Consider the following 20,539-nt stretch of genomic DNA (forward strand, 5'->3'; position numbering starts at 1 on the left):
ACTGTGCAAGTGACCATTATGCTTTTAATACTATTGATGCCACCGAAGAGGACAGGGGAGGGTGTTGCCGTGGAGACATGGCGGTTGCTAGGGTGGGATGTCGTGTCGTGATTCCCTTGTCCATCTGTTTTTTTGATCAATCTCATTTGACCAGGACAAAGCCTTCTGGACTCTTGATCAGGGAGCCAAGAGAAATAACATGACGCAATTTACTTACCTTATGATTACACATTAGACCCATAATTAGACTACACATAGGTCTGACTGGTTTTAGTTTAATATATCTACCATGCATGTTACTTGTCACAAGATATGCAATAGCCTCATAATCAAATGAATGATGATATTTATTGTAAAACTGAACTGAAGCAATATGGTGCATGACATTCTGATTTAATTTGTACTATTCATCATCACAAAACATACAACTAAGCTACATTTCAATAGCATTTTGCTTGGAAACACACGCTCATCATTATATTTTCCTTTTAGTCTTTTATTTGCCCCAGAACATCAGCACTGTATTTGGAAGTAAATTGCAACAAGGCACCTCTCTTTCACAGATTCTAATATAAGGCATCACATCCCTCTCTCTGTCTTTGTCTCTCTTACTTGAAGTTGAACCAGCTGTCTTATATGACAGTGTTTATAAGCAGCTATATAGCATGGCTCTCATATCAATAAGCTATAAGTACAATTTAGCACTGTAGCCAACAGATAGGATTCTGGATTTTTGTCAGTGTTCTTCATTTGTACTTCATCCAACTCATTATTAGTAGAATTACCATAGCAGAGCAGTGTCTGTCTTGTCTCTGAGGACCGAAGGGGCAATTTCATGCTTTGGCAGCTAGAACTGCATACAGTGAGCCATCTCATCTCATCGACCTCCAACTATCCCGACAGTCCACCAGCAGCAGTCCCAGACTTCAGGACCCAGTCAGTCAAATCTGCAGCTGCTTCATTGATCGCAATGGTACATGGATGAGAGTGAGTGCGTTTGTGTGTGGGGTTTGTGAAGGCGTGCAGTGGATGCTATAGCCATTCACTCAAAGTTAGCAAGTCAATGCTATCCTGATATCCAGGTGTGTGTGTGTGTGTGTGTGTGTGTGTGTGTGTGTGTGTGTGTGTGTGTGTGTGTGTGTGTGTGTGTGTGTGTGTGTGTGTGTGTCAGGTGCAAGACGACACAAGCAGTTCTTCTGCTGTGATATCGCCTTCATTTCACAAAGCCGCCACTAGGCAGCAGAGTCTCCCCTTCTACACCATCTCCTTCCTCACTAATTCTGAGGAATCCTGCGGACACACAAAAACAGATATTTGTAGGTTATTCACAGAGCGCATTAGAATAAATAAGTCAACATAAGTGAATTGATTCGAAGTGGGACATGTACTTACAGAGACGCATACTTCATTAGTGAAGTCCCCCGCCATGGGTTGTGCCGGAACTGGAGACACGGTCATTCGGCCCTGCTGAAAATGGACAAAAGGAGAATGAGAACAAATGTACAAATATTTCATGTTAGAAACACCTTCTTGAGCCGTTCCTTGAACCGTTCTTGAATCAGGTGAAAAAAAAACCCAAGCCATAATACTCACTGTGGGGTGTGGGTCATACATGTCATTGGCAATGCCTTCGATAGCGGAAGGTGAAGCTGATTGTTCCACAGCTCCGCCAGTCATTGCCTTTGTTTTGTCCTGGGTGCGCAGGTAGTAGTACAGCAACCCTCCCAGAGTGGCCAGCAGCAGCAGTACCACGATGATGGAAGCAGCAATACCTCCTGCGTTGTCTGGTTCTGGTGTGGCTGTATTGGACATAAGGTGCTATTAGATAAGGGTTGCACAGCCAGGCCTGGCGAGTGGCATGAGCCATGAAAAAGATATTGCTTGTGTCTTACTTGTTAGTGGGTCTTTTGCTTCACCGGCACAGTTGAATCCTATGTCATAGTCAATGTCATCCAGGGCCAAGACTCCAGCGTATCCTTTGAAACCCTCAAATATAATCTAGAAACACATTCTCAATGAACAACAATAATAATAATAATAATAATGTCTCATAATACAATATATACAGGTAACTGGCAAAATAAAGGAAACACCAAAATAAAGTGTCTTAATAGGCCGTTGGGCCACCACGAGCCCGAACAGCTCCAATGTGCCTTGGCATAGGAGGGATGCGACACGAGAAAATCCAGCATTTGGTGTTTTGTTGATAGCGGTGAAAAACGTAGTCTCAGGCGTCACTCCAGAATCTCCCCTAAGTGTTCAATTGGGTTCAAATGAGATGCACACGTACACGATCGCAAACACACACTTTAAGCTCCCTATGCTCCGTTGAGACCACCTCTTTCAAAGTCACTGAGATCTCTTCATCTAGTCATGGTAGTCATAATAATAGGTAACTGGGCATTTTTATACATGACCTGAAGCATGATGGGATGTTAATTGCTTAATAAACTCAGGAACCACACCTGTGTTGTGTGTGTGTGTGTGTGTGTGTGTGTGTGTGTGTGTGTGTGTGTGTGTGTGTGTGTGTGTGTGTGTGTGTGTGTGTGTGTGTGTGTGTGTGTGTGTGTGTGTGTGTGTGTGTGTGTGTGTGTGTGTGTGTGTGTGTGTGTGTGTGATGTCTGACCTGATACTCTTCAGCAGAAGTGATGTCAACATTGAAGCGTGACCAAACTGCTCCCACCTCTTCCACACTCAACATTTGTGCCAGGTTCCCTTCAGACTGCCTCCACACCTTCAGATGACTACCATCTGCATGGACACAGTATGGAATATAACGGCATTAACAAACTGGCAACCAGGATCACCACCATCATGGTCGGCATCATCACAAAGAAACAGACAGGTAAGGCAGGTTGTTTGATAGAGTTAAGACAGCAGTGGTGATGTTCAGTGGTGTAGGTTGGGTCTTACGGGAGACTGGTTTGTACACCCAGAAGCGCAGGCAGGTGCCCATGGTGGAGGGCAGATGAGGACTCAGCAACCAGGCCTTGTATTTGGCTGTGTCCCTGGTGCTACTGGGGAGGAACAGGAAGTGACCTGCAGAATGGACACAAGGACAATAAGACTGGGACCAATCAGAACATGGATTCTAATCTGGAAGAGTAGGATTTCAGAGGCCAATTTGATGCTTATGACGACTTTTATAATGCATTATAACTCCATCATACCTGCATCTTGTAAGTAAAGTGTGATGATTAATCAAGACCGTAGCTGGCAGTAAATGCATTTAAATGTGTCAGTGTGTCACCTCTCTCTGTCCCAAGGGTGTGGTCATGGGATGGGGTGGGGTAGTGAGTCTCTGCCTCAGCACTGGTCAGCTCCCAGTCCAACTGGTCTAGCTCAGGGTTCTGAGTGTTGGTCCAGTCACACATTCCCATCTCCAGGTCACACTTAGTACCTGACAAACACACCAGCATGCATGTCACTAACACACACAATAAGAATAATTATCTCTCTGTGTGTTTGTGAGTGTGTAAAGTACTGACCAAGTGTTTGACAAGGATGGTTTGAGAAAATTATGTCATCAACTGAGACATGAGTGCCTTTGCCACCCGCTCCCTGTACCTCAAACTCCAACTGAAACACAAACAGACACTCTTATCCAGAGCGACATACAGAAGCAATTTGGGTTAAGTGCCTTGCACAAGGGTATATCGTCAGATTTTTCATCTAGTTGGCTCGGGGATTCAAACCAGCGACCTTTCGGCTACTGACCCAACACTCTTAAACACTAGGCTGCTTACATCTGACCTTTCAGCGCTTGCAGTGTCTGACCAGTGGCTTGATCACATGACATCATGTACACTACCTGCCAGTCTGTGATGGTGCTGCTGATGTTGCCGTTGCCTTGGCGCCAGACATCTCCCTGGTCCAGGTTGTTGGAGAAGATCTTCACCCTATCTCCTTTCACTGGCTTCATGTACACAGTCAGCAAACCTAAAATAGATCACACACACACACTAATGTTGGCAAACATATTGTTTTGTAGTACATTTACCCCTTTTTTGTGATATCCAATTGGTAGTCACAGTCTTGTACCATTGCTGCAACTCCCGCTAGAGTGCGATGGGACAAGGACATCCCAGCTGGCCAAGCCCTCCCCTGACCCGGACGACACTTGGCCAATTGTGCGTCGTCTGTAGTGACTCCTCAAGCATTTCGATGCCTTAGACCGCTGCGCCACTCTGGAGGCCCCAGCATGCAAAGTGTGATGTGTGATTGAGGGTGGGTATGTACTGTAAAAGGTATATACTCACCAGGATTCTCTCCCCCCATGTGGTACCAGAAGTGAACACACTCTGTTTGTGCCACGCCTACTCGCACAGGGGATGTAAGGGTGGCCACACTGCCCTGTGGTAGGATCTCCACATCACTGTCTGCCATCATGTAGTACCCTAAGGACCAACAATAGGATATGTTTAAGTAGATTCCATGTTTCTTTGTATCTCTCACTACTTGTATTTCTGAGAGGTATTGACATGTTGAAAGCACCGAGCTGTCTGTTTAAACAACTAGCACACAGCTCAGACACCCATGCATACCCCACAAGACATGCCACCAGAGGGCTCTTCACACTCCCCAAGTCCAGAACAGAGGTGCACATTACTACATAGAGCCACGACTACATGGAACTCTATTCCACATCAGGTAACTGATGCAAGCAGTAGAATCAGATTGAAAAAAACAGATAAAAATACACCTTATGGAACAGCGGGGACTGTGAAGCAACACAAACATAGGCACAGACACACGCATACACACACATGACAACATACGCACTACACACACATACACATGGATTTTGTGTTGTAGATATGTGGTAGTGGAGTAGGGCCTTGAAGGCACACAGTGTTGTGCAATCTGTTATGAACGTATTGTAATGTTTTCAACACTGTATAACTGCCTTCATTTTGACAAGACTCCAGGAAGAGTAACGGGATCCATAATAAAATACAAAGTATGTCCTTTTGTCGTTCTATTTCTCTCTCACCCATCACTGTCTCCAGTGTGTGGTCTGTTTTTGGCCCAGTGTTGGAGGACTGCCAGTTAGTGTGGAGCCAGCTGGCAGTGCCAGTGCTGGCGTAGCCGCATTGCTGGCCTTCAAAGGAGCACTTATTGGGCACGGTGCATGGGCCGTTCACAAACGCCACGTCATCTAGTGCAACCAGCCCGTCAAAGCCGGAGCGCACTGCTTCAAATATCAGCTGTGTGTGTTTGTGAATCAGAGAGGAGGAAGGAGAGGGGAGCAGGGGTGGAGAGAAATGGAAGTGTCATATCAATGTCAACATGAACAGACATATTATATTTTTGTTATTATTATGTTTACGTGTAACTGGACCTGAATCCTGTATTGAACCCACTCATACCTGGAAGCTAGTTAGCTGCTCAGATACTGGACAGTGTCCCTCATGCCAGAAGTTGCCATGGGCACCGCTGCGGCTCCATAGCAGACTCTCACCGTCGTAGGCATCACGCATCTTAACACTGAGTGCGCCTGAGAGGGATAGAGAGAGGGGGAGATGGAGGGGAGTTGAGAGAGAAGGAGTAAAAACATAGGAAGAGGATGTGAGAGGAAGAGAAGAGGGAGATGGAAATAGAACGTGAAAGTGGTGTTCATTGTGTTCAGGAGTGACTCTTCTGGAAGCCAAGGAGAGCCCTTCATCCTCACCTGTCTCAGGCCCGTAGAGCTTATAATAGAAGGACAGGCAGTGATGTCCGGGGGTGCCTGGCTGACGGTACGATAACAGACGGCCAGACACACCCCGCAACAAGGGGCTCCATACGTCTACAGCAAGGCTTTTACCTGTAATCACAGACAGGATTAATTAAGGTGTTATAGACCCCTAATGACTTAATGATCAGGTCCATTGGTTACATAGAGAGCAGAGAACACTTGGAGTAATGCTACTATGTGAGAAGTACGACATGTTTAGAATGTAAACCTGGTATGTTTGCTATGTGAACCTAGCTAACTATTCTATGCAGGTGTAAGGTCATGTTAGTACCGACGCCAATGGAATGGTCCATCCCTGTTCGCAGGCTCCAGTCAAAGTTGTCCGCTTGATCCTGGTACCAGCCACACAGTCCCTCTTCGAAGTTACATGACAGAGCTGTCCAGAAGAAACAAATTATCTCAGCAGAAAATCAACAAAATAAAATGCTATATAATATACAGGATATGTGTGTGACCATACTGAAATACTAAATGATCACAACAAAACAATATTTGTTCAAACTGAAACATAAATTGCTTACCTGTGGGAGAGGATGGGAAATACTGAGCGTGACAGTTGATGAAACGAACATCCTTCACAGATATTCTGGCACATGGGCACAACTTCCTAGCACGAGCCACAAATTCAATCTTGGAAAGAGAGGGGGAGTGAAAGAAAAGAGTAAACACAGCATCAAAAAATGAATACAATTAATATGGTAGTAGATAATACAAGGTAATTACTGGCTGCAAACAAGGTCCCCCAAACCAAACCATAAGCATGTCCTGAAGGCATCATACCTGGAAGCGGTGATCCCTGGCTCCGATGTACACCTGCGCCTGCTGGTACACCCCCTCTACAGATCCTGTTTTCCCACTGAACTCCCACAGCCTGGGCAGAATGCCCAACAGACTGTCAATCACCCGGATGGACAGCTCACCTAGGGGAGAAAACGGGGAACAAAGAGGCAGAGGTAAAGACAAGGAGTGGCAGATGTCCTGAACTGTAGGAGGGACATAGGTTTTGGTTAAGGGGATTGTTAGGGTTTTCTTGCAGGTGTCTGAGGCCGTGTTACCGGTGTGATTGCTCTTGCTGGTCAAGGAGTAGGAGAAGTTGAGGGTGCAGGCTGGCCCCGAGGGGCCCAGGAGAGGGGTGTGTGTCTGGGCCTCAGTTAACTGCTGCCCTGGGGCTTCAGCTAAAAACAGGTACTTGTCTGAGGGCAGAGAGAGAGAGAGGTGAGGTCTGTCACTATACTGAAAAACAAACTAAACAAAATGTACAGCTGACCAGACATGGCCACTCATACCTTCTATAGTAACTTGATATGCACACAAGCATAACACACAGAAGCAAGTATGCACACGCATACGCACACACTCGTCTGTCCAAAAGTTACCTTTGGGGGTGTCATTCAGCACCCACTGCTGGCTTCCAATGCTGCTGTCTGTCCATCCAGAGCTGCCCTTCTCATAGGAGAAGTCCCCTACACAAACACACACACTCAGAACAATGCAGATTCACACCAAACTTTTTTTGACAAATAATACAAATACAGTTGAAGTCGGAAGTTGACATACACTTAGGTTAGAGTCATTAAAACTTGTTTTTCAACCACTCTACAAATTTCTTGTTAACAAACTATAGTTTTGGCAAGTCAGTTAGAACATCTACTTTGTGCATGACAAGTCATTTTTCTAACAATTGTTTAGACAGATTATTTTACTTATAATTTCACTGCATTACAATTCCACTGGGTCAGAAGTTTACATACACTAAGTTGACTGTGCCTTTAAACAGCTTGGAAAATGATGTCATGGCTTTAGAAGCTTCTGATAGGCTAATTGACATCATTTGAGTCAATTGGAGGTGTACCTGTGGATGTGTTTCAAGGCCTACCTTCAAACTCAGTGCCTCTTTGCTTAAAATCATGGGAAAATCTAAAGATATCAGCCAAGACCTCAGAATGAAACTGTAGACCTCCACAAGTCTCGTTCATCCTTGGGAGCAATTTCCAAATGCCTGAAGGTACCACGTTCATCTCTACAAACAATAGTACGCAAGTATAAACACCATGGGACCACGCAGCAGTCATACCGCTCAGGAAGGAGACCCGTTCGGTCTCCTAGAGATGAAAGTACTTTGGTGCGAAAACTGCAACTCAATCCCAGAACAACAGCAAAGGACCTTGTGAAGATGCTGGAGGAAACAGGTACAAAAGTATCTATATCCACAGTAAAACGAGTCCTATAATCGACATAACCTGAAAGGCCGCTCAGCAAGGAAGAAGCCACTGCTCCAAACCGCCATAAAAAAGCCAGACTACGGTTTGCAACTGCACATGGGGACAAAGACTGTACTTTTTGGAGAAATGTCCTCTGGTCTGATGAAACAAAAATAGAACTGTTGGGCTATAATGACCATCATGAATAAACCAAGATGGCATAGCAGTCAGACGTCCTTTATCTTCTTTCTTTTCGTGTCCCGTGTGTATATATATTTACATCTTTCTTCGTATATCTTTTATATATTTTCTTTTTCCAAAAACTCAACTTCAAAACACTCTCCTGCAACCCGCCAATTTTTTAAAAGTATTATTTTCCTCAAATCTGTAATCCACAATAGAAGCTAGCCAGAAGCTGACCGGAAGTTAGCAAGAAGCTAGCCAGTTTACTGGCTAACGTTATTATTCAGCTAACTATGGTTTGTGGTCATCAGCTATCTTTTAGCTCGAAAATCTATCGCCAGTTTTGTACAACGCGACTCAGACCAGAACATACTGGACCTATTTGTCTCTCCATATCCCCGGATTTCAACCGCAAGCTCTGGACATTTACACCTGGATCTCGCAGCTAGTTAGCTGCTATCCGTGTGACTATTGGCTTACGTCGATCCCGGAGCAAACATCAATTATTCCGGCCAGCTGAAGAGTTCCAACAGCCACTCCTGGGCTACAATCACCTATTCGGACCCATTTTACTGCCGATGCGGAGCCCCACTGGACCTTCACGACTGGACTACCAACGTTATCTGCCTGAGGGAGTTGTACAACTGGCCCCTCCGTCGCGACTTTACCTGAACACCCATCTGCAGCCCGCTAATCGTTAGCTATCTTAATAGGTCTATCGGACAATTTTTATTGGGTCACTATATCTATATTGCCAATTGAATTGATCCCCTCTACCACACGGAACCCCACTAATCTACCAACTGAAACGCACGAGGTGGCTAAAAACAGACCTCCATCCTACGCTGGCTTGCTACCGATGGCCCGGCTAGCTGTCTGAATCGCCGTGACCCCAACCAACCTCACTTCACTGGACCCTTATGATCACTCAACTAAGCATGCCTCTCCTTTCTGTCAATATGCCTTGTCCATTGCTGTTCTGGTTCGTGTTTATGGGCTTATTTCACTGTAGAGCCTCTAGCCCTGCTCGTTATACCTTATCCAACCTTTCAGTTCCACCACCCACACATGCGATGACATCACCTGGTTTCAATTATGTTTCTAGAGACAATATCTCTCTCATCATCACTCAATACTTAGGTTTACCTCCACTGTATTCACATCCTACCATACCTTTGTCTGTACATTATACCTTGAAGCTATTTTATTCCCCCCAGAAACCTCTTTTTACTCTCTGTTCCGGACACTCTAGACGACAAATTCTCATGTATCCTTATCCTACTCCTCCTCTGTTCCTCTGGTGATGTAGAGGTGAATCCAGGCCCTGCAGTGCCTAGCTCCACTCCTATTCCCCAGGTGCTCTCTTTTGATGACTTCTGTAACCGTAATAGCCTTGGTTTCATGCATGTTAACATTAGAAGCCTCCTCCCTAAGTTTGTTTTATTCACTGCTTTAGCACACTCTGCCAACCCGGATGTTCTAGCCGTGTCTGAATCCAGGCTTAGGAAGAACACCCAAAATTCTGAAATCTTCATCGCTAACTACAACATTTTCAGACAAGATAGAACAGCCAAAGGGGGCGGTGTTGCAATCTACTGCAAAGATAGCCTGCAGAGTTCTGTCCTACTATCCAGGTCTGTACCCAAACAATTTTAACTTATACTTTTAAAAATCCACCTCTCTAAAAACAAGTCTCTCACCATTGCCGCCTGCTATAGACCACCCTCTGCCCCCAGCTGTGCTCTGGATACCATATGTGAACTGACCCCCCCCATCTATCTTCAGAGCTCGTGCTGCTAGGCGACCTAAACTGGAACATGCTTAACAATCGAGCTATCCTACAATCTAAGCTTGATGCCCTCAATCTAACACAAATTATCAATGAACCTACCAGGTACCTCCCCAAAGCCGTAAACACGAGCACCCTCATAGATATCATCCTAACCAACTTGCCCTCTAAATACACCTCTGCTGTTTTCAACCAAGATCTCAGCGATCACTGCCTCACTGTCTGCATCCGTAATGGGTCAGCGGTCAAACGACCTCACCTCATCACTGTCAAACGCTCCCTGAAACACTTCAGCGAGCAGGCCTTTCTAATCGACCTGGCCGGGGTATCCTGGAAGGATATTGATCTCATCCCGTCAGTAGAGGATGCCTGTTTTTTTTAAATGCCTTCCTAACCATCTTAAATAAACATGCCCCATTCAAGAAATTTAGAACCAGGAACAGATATAGCCCTTGGTTCTCCCCAGACCTGACTGCCCTTAACCAACACAAAAACATCCTATGGCGTTCTGCATTAGCATCGAACATGCAACTTTTCAGGGAAGCTAGAAACCAATTAGAAAAGCCAAGGCTAGCTTTTTGAAGCAGAAGTTTGCTCTCTGCAACACAAACTAAAAAATGTTCTGGGACACCGTAAAGTCCATGGAGAATAAGCACACGTCCTCCCAGCTGCCCACTGCACAGAGGAAAGGAAACACTGTCACCATCGATAAACCCACTATAATTGAGAATTTAAATAAGCATTTTTCTACGGCTGGCCATGCTTTCCATCTGGCTACCCCTACCCCGGTCAACAGCACTGCACCCCCCACAGCAACTCGCTCAAGCCTTCCCCATTTCTCCTTCTCCCAAATCCAGTCAGCTGATGTTCTGAAAGAGCGGCATAATCTGGACCCCTACAAATCAGCCGGGCTAGACAATCTGGACCCTTTCTTTCTAAAATTATCTGCTGAAATTGTTGCAACCTCTATTACTAGCCTTTTCAACCTCTCCTTCTTGTCGTCTGAGATTCCCAAAGATTGGAAAGCAGCTGCGGTCATTCCCCTCTTCAAAAAGGGGGGGGGCACTCTGCTACAGACCTATATCTATCCTACCCTGCCTTTCTAAGGTCTTCGAAAGCCAGGTCAACAAACAGATTACCGACCATTTTGAATCCCACCATACCTTCTCCGCTATGCAATCTGGTTTCAGAGCTGGTCATAGTTGCACCTCAGCCACGCTCAAGGTCCTAAATGATATCTTAACCGCCATCGATAAGAAACAATACTGTGCAGCCGTATTCATTGACCTGGCCAAGGCTTTCACCACATCCTCATCGGCAGACTCGATTGCCTTGGTTTCTCAAATGATTGCCTCGCCTGGTTCACCAACTACTTCTCTGATGGAGTTCAGTGTGTCAAATCGGAGGGCCTGTTGTCCGGGCCCTCCGATTTGACGACACCATTCTGTATACTCCTGGCCTTTCTTTGGACACTGTGTTTAACCACCCACCAGATGAGCTTCAATGCCATAAAATTCTCCTTCCGTGGCCACCAATTGCTCTTAAATACAAGTAAAACTAAATGCATGCTCTTCAACCGATCGCTGCCTGCACCTGCCTGCCCGTCCAACATCAAATACCTACGTGTCTGGTTAGACTGTAAACTCTCCTTCGAGACTCACATCAAACATCTCCAATAAATCTAGAATTGGTTTCCTATTTCGCAACAAAGCATCCTTCACTCATGCTGCCAAACATACCCTTGTAAAACTGACCATCCTGCCGATCCTCGACTTCGGCGATGTCATTTGTCAACCTCCAATACCCTAGTCAATAAATTGGATGCAGTCTATCACAGTGCCATCTGTTTTGTCACCAAAGCCCCATATACTACCCAACACTGCGACCTGTACGCTCTCGTTGGCTGGCCCTCGCTTCATTACTCGACGCCAAACCCACTGGCTCCAGGTCATCAACAAGACCGTGCTAGGTAAAGTCCCCCCTTATCTCAGCTCGCTGGTCACCATAGCAGGACCCACCTGTAGCACGCGCTCCAGCAGGTACATCTCTCTGGTCACCTCCAAAACCAATTCTTCCTTTGGCCGCCTCTCCTTCCAGTTCTCTGCTGCCAATGACTGGAACGAACTACTAAAATCTCTGAAACACTTATCTCCCTCACTAGCTTAAGCACCAGCTGTCAGAACAGCTCACACATCACTGCACCTGTACATTGCCCATCTATAACTTAGCCAAAACAACTACCTCTCCCCCTACTGTATTTATTTATTTTGCTCCTTTGCACCCCATTATTTCTCTCTACCTTGCACATTCTTCCACTGCAAATCTACCATTCCAGTGTTTTACTTGCTATATTGTATTTACTTCGCCACCATGGTCATTCTTTTTTGCCTTTACCTCCCTTATCTCACCTCATTTGCTCACATTCTATATAGACTTGTATTTCTACTGTATTATTGACTGTATGTTTGTTTTACTCCATTTGTAACTCTGTTGTTCTATGTGTCGAACTGCTTTGCTTTATCTTGGCCAGGTCGCAATTGTAAATGAGAACTTGTTGTATCATGTTGTGGGGGTGCTTTGCTGCAGGAGGGATATGTGCACTGCACAAAATAGATGGCTTCATAAGGAAGGAAAATTATGTAGAAAAATTGAAGCAACATCTCAAGACATCAGTCAGGAAGTTAAAGCTTGGTCGCAATGGGTCTTCCAAATGGACAATGAAGTTGTGGCAAAATGGCTTAATGACAACAAAGTCAAGGTATTGGAGTGGTCATCACAAAGCCTTGACCTCAATCCCATAGAAAATGTGTGGGCAGAAATGAAAAAACTTGTGCGAGGAAGGAGGCCTACAAACCTGACTAGGTTACACAAGCTCTGTCAGGAGGGATGGGCCAAAATTCACCCAACTTATTGTGGGAAGCTTGTGGAAGGCTACCCGAAATGTTTGACCCAAGTTAAACAATTGAAAGGCAATGCTACAAAATACTAATTGAGTGTATATAAACTTCTGACCCATTGGGAATGTGATGAAACAAATAAAAGCTGAAATAAATCATTCTCTCTACTATTATTCTGACATTTCACATTCTTAAAATAAAGTGGTGATCCCAACTGACCTAAGACAGGGAATTTTTACTAGGATTAAAATGTCAGGAATTGTGAAAAACTGAGTTTAAATGTATTTGGCTAAGGTGTATGTAAACTTCCGACTTCAACTGTATAATACACCTACAATAATACATACATCGTAAACGCAAAGTACTCACCGCACTTGGCCTCGTCATCTTTATCCGCACAGTCTTCACGAAAGTCACAGATCTTACTGGTATCGCTAGTGCAAGGATGCCCAGGAGGTTTGGGGAAATTTGCTAATGTGAAATTTCCTGCAAGAGGAAAGGTGGGAAGGGGACAGAGTTAAGTGGGTAAATAGATGCAGTATACATGCTATGTTATGACCATATTGCACTGTGCTGTTGGTTAACATTATTAGTAGTTCAGTTCTGTATACATTGTGTGATTCAGAAGATACCTTCCTTGTATGTGTTTATTTGGTTCACCTTTAGAGAGACGACAGTTAGGAGACATCGTAATGCTATCTATAGCAACCCCTCCATACTCCTTGTCTCGGATCGCAGCCACAAACACAATCTAAGACAGATGAATGTCATTAAAAGGAGAAAGAGAGCAATATGCAAATGAAAAGGTGGTCAGTATTCAACAGGCTTTTATAACAATACTGTCCCTCATCCAATGTAAAGCTCTTTGATTATCTGGAAAAACCATCTTAAACAGATGTCCACGCTTTGATTATGTCCACCAAGCCCTATCCAGTCCACTCACTTGGAAGCTGGTGTTGCTAATGATCTCCACCTCAGCCTTGACCCAGAGGTCCCCTAGGGCACCCCCCCTCTGCCACACCGGGTAGATCTCAGTGTTTGCCACCAGCACAGACAGGCCTCCAGACCTTGGCCCAAACTGGTGGCTGTACATCACCATCTACAGGGCAGATATGATGTTCATTTAGGTGTTTTTGCTCACATTAAAAGACAAGTATCTATACAGACTGTAGTACATTAGTAATTAAAGTGAACATAATGATTGATTCAACTATTGTTACCTTGACTGAGAGGTTAGTAATATGATGACTGTCAAGAGTGATGTTGTAGTGTGTGATAGTGTGTGATGTGTGTTTGGTAGCCTTACACCAGTAATATAAATGTCGCTGGTTTGAATCCCTGAGTCTACAGGATGAAAAATCAGCCGATGTGCCCTTGAGCAAGGCACTTATCCCTAATTGTTCCTGTAAGTCGCTCTGGAGAAGAGCGTCTGCTAAATAGCAATTTTGTTTACATGTAAATGTGCGTATAAAGTTCAAAAGACTGGCCTGCCAAGGTAGAAGCCATGTGTGTGTGTGGAGACAGCATGATAGAGGGGTGTTTTGGAGAAGCATTATTGTGCCTTAGTGCATACCTTGCAAGGATGTGTGCTGTTGGTTGGTTCCAGTAAAGGGCTTTGAAAGGATGTCCAATCAGATATGAGCCCGCCTTCAGGTACAGTGACATACAGGAAGTGACCTTCAGGGCAATAACACAAGTTGAAGACATCTCACTGAGGAATAAAATCAGGACAGAACAAGTATTACTATGTTTCTATAATGTCGTTGAGCTTGTACCCGATGCAGTATTGTCGGAATGGTCTCTACCAGGTCCTTTAAAAGGGTCTGTCGTGGAGATATTGGCCTGACTGGTCCTTGTCCACTTCAGACTAGTGGAGATAGTCCTCAGGTCCCAGTTACACACTCCTTCCTCAAAGTCACAGCCCCAGTAGCCTCCTAAACACACAAAGCCATACAGAGTTCATAAAAATAGTGGAACAGGGTTAAAATAAGGTTGAAATAAGGTGACTCTCACCACAATTCTGCTCATCAGTTTTGTCACCACAGTCATCAGTGCCGTCACAGACCTGACGCTGCTCCACACAGCCCTCCCTGTTACACTGCAGTAACCCTGCAGCACACGACTCCCCTGGGACTGGCACTGAGAACAAAGAGAGAGGTAGAGAAAGAGAAAGAGAGAAAAGAGAGAGAAAGAGTTAAAAGAGTAATCTCTCTTAACTCAGTGATGTTAAAACCTTTTTGGGATAGGGGGCAGCATTTTCACTTTTGGATGAATAGCGTGCCCAGAGTGAACTGCCTCCTACTCTGTCTCAAATGGTAATATATGCATATTATCATTAGTATTGGATAGAAAACACTCTGAAGATTCTAAAACTGTTTGAATTATGTCTGTGAGTATAACATAACTCATATGGCAGGAGAAAACCTGAGAAAAATCCAACCAGGAAGTGGGACATCTGAGGTTTGTAGTTTTTCAATGCTTGGCCTACCGAGTACACATTGAGATATGGATGAGGTTGCGTTTCCTAGGGCTTCCACTAGATGTCAACTGTCTTTTGAAACTTAAATGAGGATTCTACTATAAAGGAGGGGCTCATGAGACCTCTGAGTCAGTGGTCTGGCAGAGAGCCTTGCTCTCATGATGCACACTCCCGACAGAGTTACCTCGCGTTCCAGTGCTTTTTCTGAAGACAAAGGAATTCTCCTGTTGGAACATTATGGATGTTTTATGTTAAAAACATCCTAACGATTGATTCAATACATCGTTTGAAATGTTTCTAAAGGACAATAATGGAACTTTGAGTTTTTGTCAGGATGTAATGCTCGTGCCTCATGAGGATGGATTACTGGGCTGAACACGCTAACAACAAGTGGCTATTTAGACATAAATGATGGAACAAATCAGTCATTGATTGTGGAACTGGGATTCCTGGGAGTACATTCTGATGAAGATCATCAAAGGTAAGTGAATATTTATGGTGTTGTTTCTAACTTTGTTGATTCCAAAATGGCGGCTATTCCTCTGGCTGTTTTGGGTTCTGAGTTTTTAAAAATCTGACACAGCGGTTGCATTAAGGATAAGTCTATCTTTAATTCTGTGAATAACGCTAGTATCTTTTATCAATGTTTATTATTAGTATTTCTGCAAAATCACCAGATATTTTGAAATCAAAACATTACTGCACGTAAGGTGCCATGTAAACTGAGATTTTTGGATATATATATGCACATTATCAAACAAAACATACATGTATTGTGCAACATGATGTCATATGAGTGTCATCTGATGAAGATCACAAAGGTTAGTGATTCATTTTATCTCTATTTCTGCTTTTTGTGACTCCAATCTTTGGCTGGGAAAATGGCTGTGTTTTTTTCAACTAAGTGGTGATCTAACATAATCATATGTTGTGCTTTAGCTGTAAAGCATTTTTTGAAACTGGACACGATGGGTAGATTAACAAGATGTTTATCTTTCATTTGCTATATTGGACTTGTTAATGTGTGAAAGTTACATATTTAAAAAAATATATTTTAGAGTTTCGCTCGCTGCCTTTTCAGCGGAATGTTGTCGAGGTGTTCCGCTAGCAGAACCCCTGCGCTAGAAAGGTTAACACGCTGACACAGAATAACAGATCTGAGGAAGAGAGCATAAAGAAACAGAGGAATCAAAAGACAGAAAAAGAGCGAGACTCACAAGGCAGGGCACAGTCGAAGAACTGCAGCTGGTCTATAGCCACGTCTCCGCGGCGCCCCTCGGTGCGTTGGGAGTGGAGGCGGATCTGGAAGGTGGTGGGGATGCGTCCCAGGAAGACGGTTGCCTCCCTCCAGCCACGCACGCTGGTGCTCTCAGGACGCCACACCACTGCCTGCTGGGTGCTGTCCTCCCTATACACAGATGCCCACAGTGGGGCAGGCCCCATTCCTGTGAACCCTGATAATAGTATAAAGGTTAGATTTTGGGGGAATTTACCTCATTCTACACAGTGGCTAACCCCTGTGTTTCCCATGCTAAAATTGATCAGAAGAAGTAGCTAAATATTACTGTAAAACCCTTGATTTTGTAATGCTATTGTGTTACCTGGGTCCCAGAGGAAGTATCTGAGGTGCAGTCGGCATGAGGGTGAAGACTGTTTCATCATTGGAGATGCCATCACTGCAGTGCTGGGAGAATGTGCCTTCACTTCGGTCACTCCCATAAACCAACCTGAAAAAATAAAAAACACGCAGTCATTGTATAATCTCCCACACACAAATAGCCCCATTCACCAAAGCCCCATATACTACCCACCACTCTCGTTGGCTGGCCCGCACTTCATATACGTCGCCAAACCCACTGGCTCCAGGTCATCTATGTCTTTGCTAGGTAACGCTCTGCCTTATCTCAGCTCACTGGTCACTGTAGCAGCACCCACCCGTAGCACGCGCTACGGGTGGGTGCACGCACAGGTATATTTCACTGGTCACCCCCAAAGCCTATTCCTACTTTTGCCGCCTTTCCTTATAGTTCTCTGCTGCCAATGACTGGAAAAAATTGCAAAAATCACTGAAGCTGGAGACTCATATCTCCCTTGCTAACTTTAAGCATCAGCTATCAGAGCAGCTCACAGATCACTGCATCTGTACATCCAGCTACCTGATAAAATAATGTATATGTTGAAAGATAATGATAAATTGATTCCACTCTGAAACCTTATAACTGTATGAAATTGATTAGAATCATAAAATTATAATCTGATGATGTGTGTAGTTTTAGTCAGAATTAGGTTAAACAATGTATCTGTATAGTGGAAAAACACAGACTGTCTGAGCAAGGCGTAGCTTAGGATTTGAACGTGTATGTGTGTGCCAAAGAAAAAAACATAGTTAAACTGTGTTTGGACCGACCTGGCTAGGCCTCTGAGGAACCTATGATAGCATAGGGAGTACTTCTCAAGGTTTCCCTAATCTCGGGGGAATGGAACTGTCGGCTGGGTAGTGATACACAGTGGTGAGAACTATGGAGAAGGATAAAACTCACCTACTGTTTGTGTTGAAGTATGTGCGCAGCTATAAAATGGATGTCTTTGTATAATGGACTTTAGTACAGTTTATTCAAAGAACATTCTATCTTTTTGCATAAGCTGAGCTTTTGACTAATTATTATGAAACCCATGGTCTTACAGATCTCGGGGATTGGTCAGAGCTATATATTGTCAGTTATTATCATTGGGATTGAAAATTCTCGTGACACTACCTCATCCCCATATTGTTATATATTTATAAATTGTTTTACTCCTTTGCACCCCAGTATCTACTTGCACATTCATCTTCTGCACATCTATCATTCCAGTGTTTAATTGCTAGATTGTAATTACTTCGCCACGACAGCCCATTTATTGCCTTACCTCATTTGCACACACTGTATACAGATTTTTTTCCTATTGTGTTATTGACTGTACGTTTGTTTATTCCATGTGTAACTCTGTTGTTGTTTGTGTCACACTGCTTTGCTTTATCTTGTCCAGGTCGCAGTTGTAAATGAGAACTTGTTCTCAACTGGCCTACCGGGTTAAATAAAAAAAGAAATAAGAAAATAGATGTGAATTACATTTTTTAGTAGTGTGTGATACAAATCTTCTTAGCCCTGTGTTTTAGTGTTAAAAAAAAAATATTAGTGTACATTCACTGGGAGAGCAGGAGTGTGAGTATCTGAGTGCACCGAGTCCCTTTCTGTGTGTTGTGGTACTGTCGAGAGTGTACCTGTGGCTGTCCCAATGGTGAAGTCTGAGGAGGGTCCGCTGTCTGGCAGTGTGTCCCCTCTCTGACGCCTCTCCCAGGAGTAGGCCTTCTCCAAGGACTGGTCCTGCCAGCCACACACATCTGGGTCCTCAAAGTCACACACAAAGTCCATCCCTCTGTAGCCTTGGGTTTCACACCAACACGCACGATACAGACAGGCAGACAGAGAGGCATCACTTAAAATCAAAAGCTTGTATTGCAATGTGTTGGTCTGAGGGAGCTGCAGTGTGTGTTCTTGGAAATGTTTTTTTCTTGACTTTTTTCCATCCCGTTCTAGTGATATAACATAACGTTTAGTAAATGTCAGAGCTGCATGATTGGTGTTCAGTGGCAAATGGGCACGGTCACTGGAGCGCAGGTACTTAGAATTGATTTGTATGGCTCAGTCAGAGCAGAGGGAGTCTTACCACAGCCGTTTTCATCGATGCAGTCTGTACAGTCACAAACAAAGTCACACTTCAGCTCTGGGGTCTGGCATGCAAGTGTCTGTGAGCCAATCGCTGCAAAACAACAGACTCATCATTGACTTTGAAAATAATCTCCATCTACAGTACAGTAGGAGAGTGATTTATGCAGACAAAACTAAAACTGAGACTTTTTTAAGTGGCCAATTGCATAAATGCCCCAGTAGGATCTTCCATTCTTGGACCCGAGTGAGTACGTGCAATAATTACCCGGGCAGTAACTAACCCCTTAATTCCCCTCTTATCAGAACCCATTATAATCAACGTTTTATGAGGCTGCTAATGTTAGCAGGCTCAAAGGTCATACAGTGCAGTAATCTGGGAAATGTTCAAGCCAAGGTCCCTGACAGCAGCTATTACAGAATCCATGTCACAAGAGTCCATAAAGTAACTGTACATAATAAATAACCGTTTTTGTGGTAGCAGTAACTTCCAAAGCCACAGGACCTAGGTTCATCTTGCACCTGTGATCTACACAGCCTATTTCAAGTCTAAAACAAAAACGATATTGCACTTCCTTGATAACTGTGAATTTAAAAAATGTCCTTGTTGCTGACACGGACAGTGAGTTCAGTAAACACTAGCCTACATTTAGCAAAGTATTGCATGAAGACTAGTGTCAATGTTCTTACCCCAGAGAAACGTCAGCAGTAAAACCAGCGCTGAAATCCCTCTGTTAAATCCCATGTTACCCTTCTCTTTCTGCTGGAGCTGTGGACGTCTGAACACCAGCTGGCACCTACTAGACTGTGATAACAGCCACGGTCTGCCTCTGACCTCCTCTGATCTGCTGATGGATAACAGGTAGACTTTACATCCACCTGCATCGGTCAGAGCCGTCGGTCGTAAAACAACAGCACGTTCCATCTTTAAAGGCACTTTACTGAACAGAGGACTACATATTGTGGCTGCATGCATTCATCAAAGGTCCTGAATTCCTCTTCATGGCAGCTCTGCAGTGCTCAGTGTCATGTAGAAACCTGACTTCTATATGCTCAGAGCCAAGGCACTGAATAGTGATAGGATACTAATTTTCAATGTATACCTTTATGAAGGTATCAAACTTGTGATATGGATACTTTAAATTCACTATAGATGCATCATTTAATTGGCAGTAGCACATTCTGACAGCAAGGTATATTTTAGGTACATGATTGAGTGTAGAGTTGCAGTATACAGTGATGTAATGGTAAAAACAATAGGTGGGTAAACTGATTGCGGTGTAAAAAGTAACACTCCCTATACTTTCATGTAAACTGCAATTACCCTCCACTATACCACTGTGCCTGTATGGCAACATCGGAAGTTAACACATTTCAGATCAATGAGTTCACCTGACCTTATCTGATATCCACATTTATAATCACTCACGTAGCAGTTGCTCAGCAATTTGAAGTTCAGTGGCTCCCAAAACCACATGAACTTCCTGTAGTTAGATACACAGTGAGATAAAAGTAGAGAAACGTAATGACAGATGCGTTTTTCTGT

At 44.0% G+C, this 20,539-nt stretch overlaps 1 protein-coding gene across 2 annotated transcripts; it reads right to left on the bottom strand.

Moving 5' to 3' along the window:
• Positions 1–329: 329 nt before the first annotated feature.
• mamdc4 (MAM domain containing 4) lies at positions 330–19,842 on the bottom strand. 2 transcript variants are annotated; one of them, XM_046316847.1, is made up of 29 exons: positions 19,684–19,842; positions 18,995–19,087; positions 18,549–18,710; positions 16,888–17,013; positions 16,504–16,740; positions 14,821–14,946; positions 14,583–14,741; positions 14,381–14,484; positions 13,751–13,906; positions 13,468–13,558; positions 13,177–13,293; positions 7,114–7,200; positions 6,793–6,930; positions 6,518–6,657; positions 6,259–6,367; positions 6,009–6,113; positions 5,672–5,806; positions 5,370–5,497; positions 4,994–5,207; positions 4,260–4,397; positions 3,812–3,939; positions 3,489–3,579; positions 3,251–3,400; positions 2,914–3,039; positions 2,627–2,751; positions 1,893–1,998; positions 1,594–1,799; positions 1,393–1,464; positions 330–1,290 (listed from the first exon to the last, which is right to left on the bottom strand). In XM_046316847.1, the coding sequence occupies exons 1-29, from the start codon at positions 19,736–19,738 to the stop codon at positions 1,255–1,257; spliced, it is 3,660 nt and encodes a 1,219-aa protein (XP_046172803.1). In that variant the 5' UTR covers positions 19,739–19,842; the 3' UTR covers positions 330–1,254. The 2 variants fall into 2 exon arrangements, with proteins under 2 accessions (XP_046172803.1, XP_046172802.1); XM_046316846.1 differs by having other exon boundaries at positions 1,393–1,467.
• Positions 19,843–20,539: the final 697 nt, after the last annotated feature.

This window comes from Oncorhynchus gorbuscha, linkage group LG20 (genome assembly GCF_021184085.1).
Source record: "Oncorhynchus gorbuscha isolate QuinsamMale2020 ecotype Even-year linkage group LG20, OgorEven_v1.0, whole genome shotgun sequence".
NCBI classification, from domain to species: Eukaryota; Metazoa; Chordata; class Actinopteri; order Salmoniformes; family Salmonidae; genus Oncorhynchus; species Oncorhynchus gorbuscha.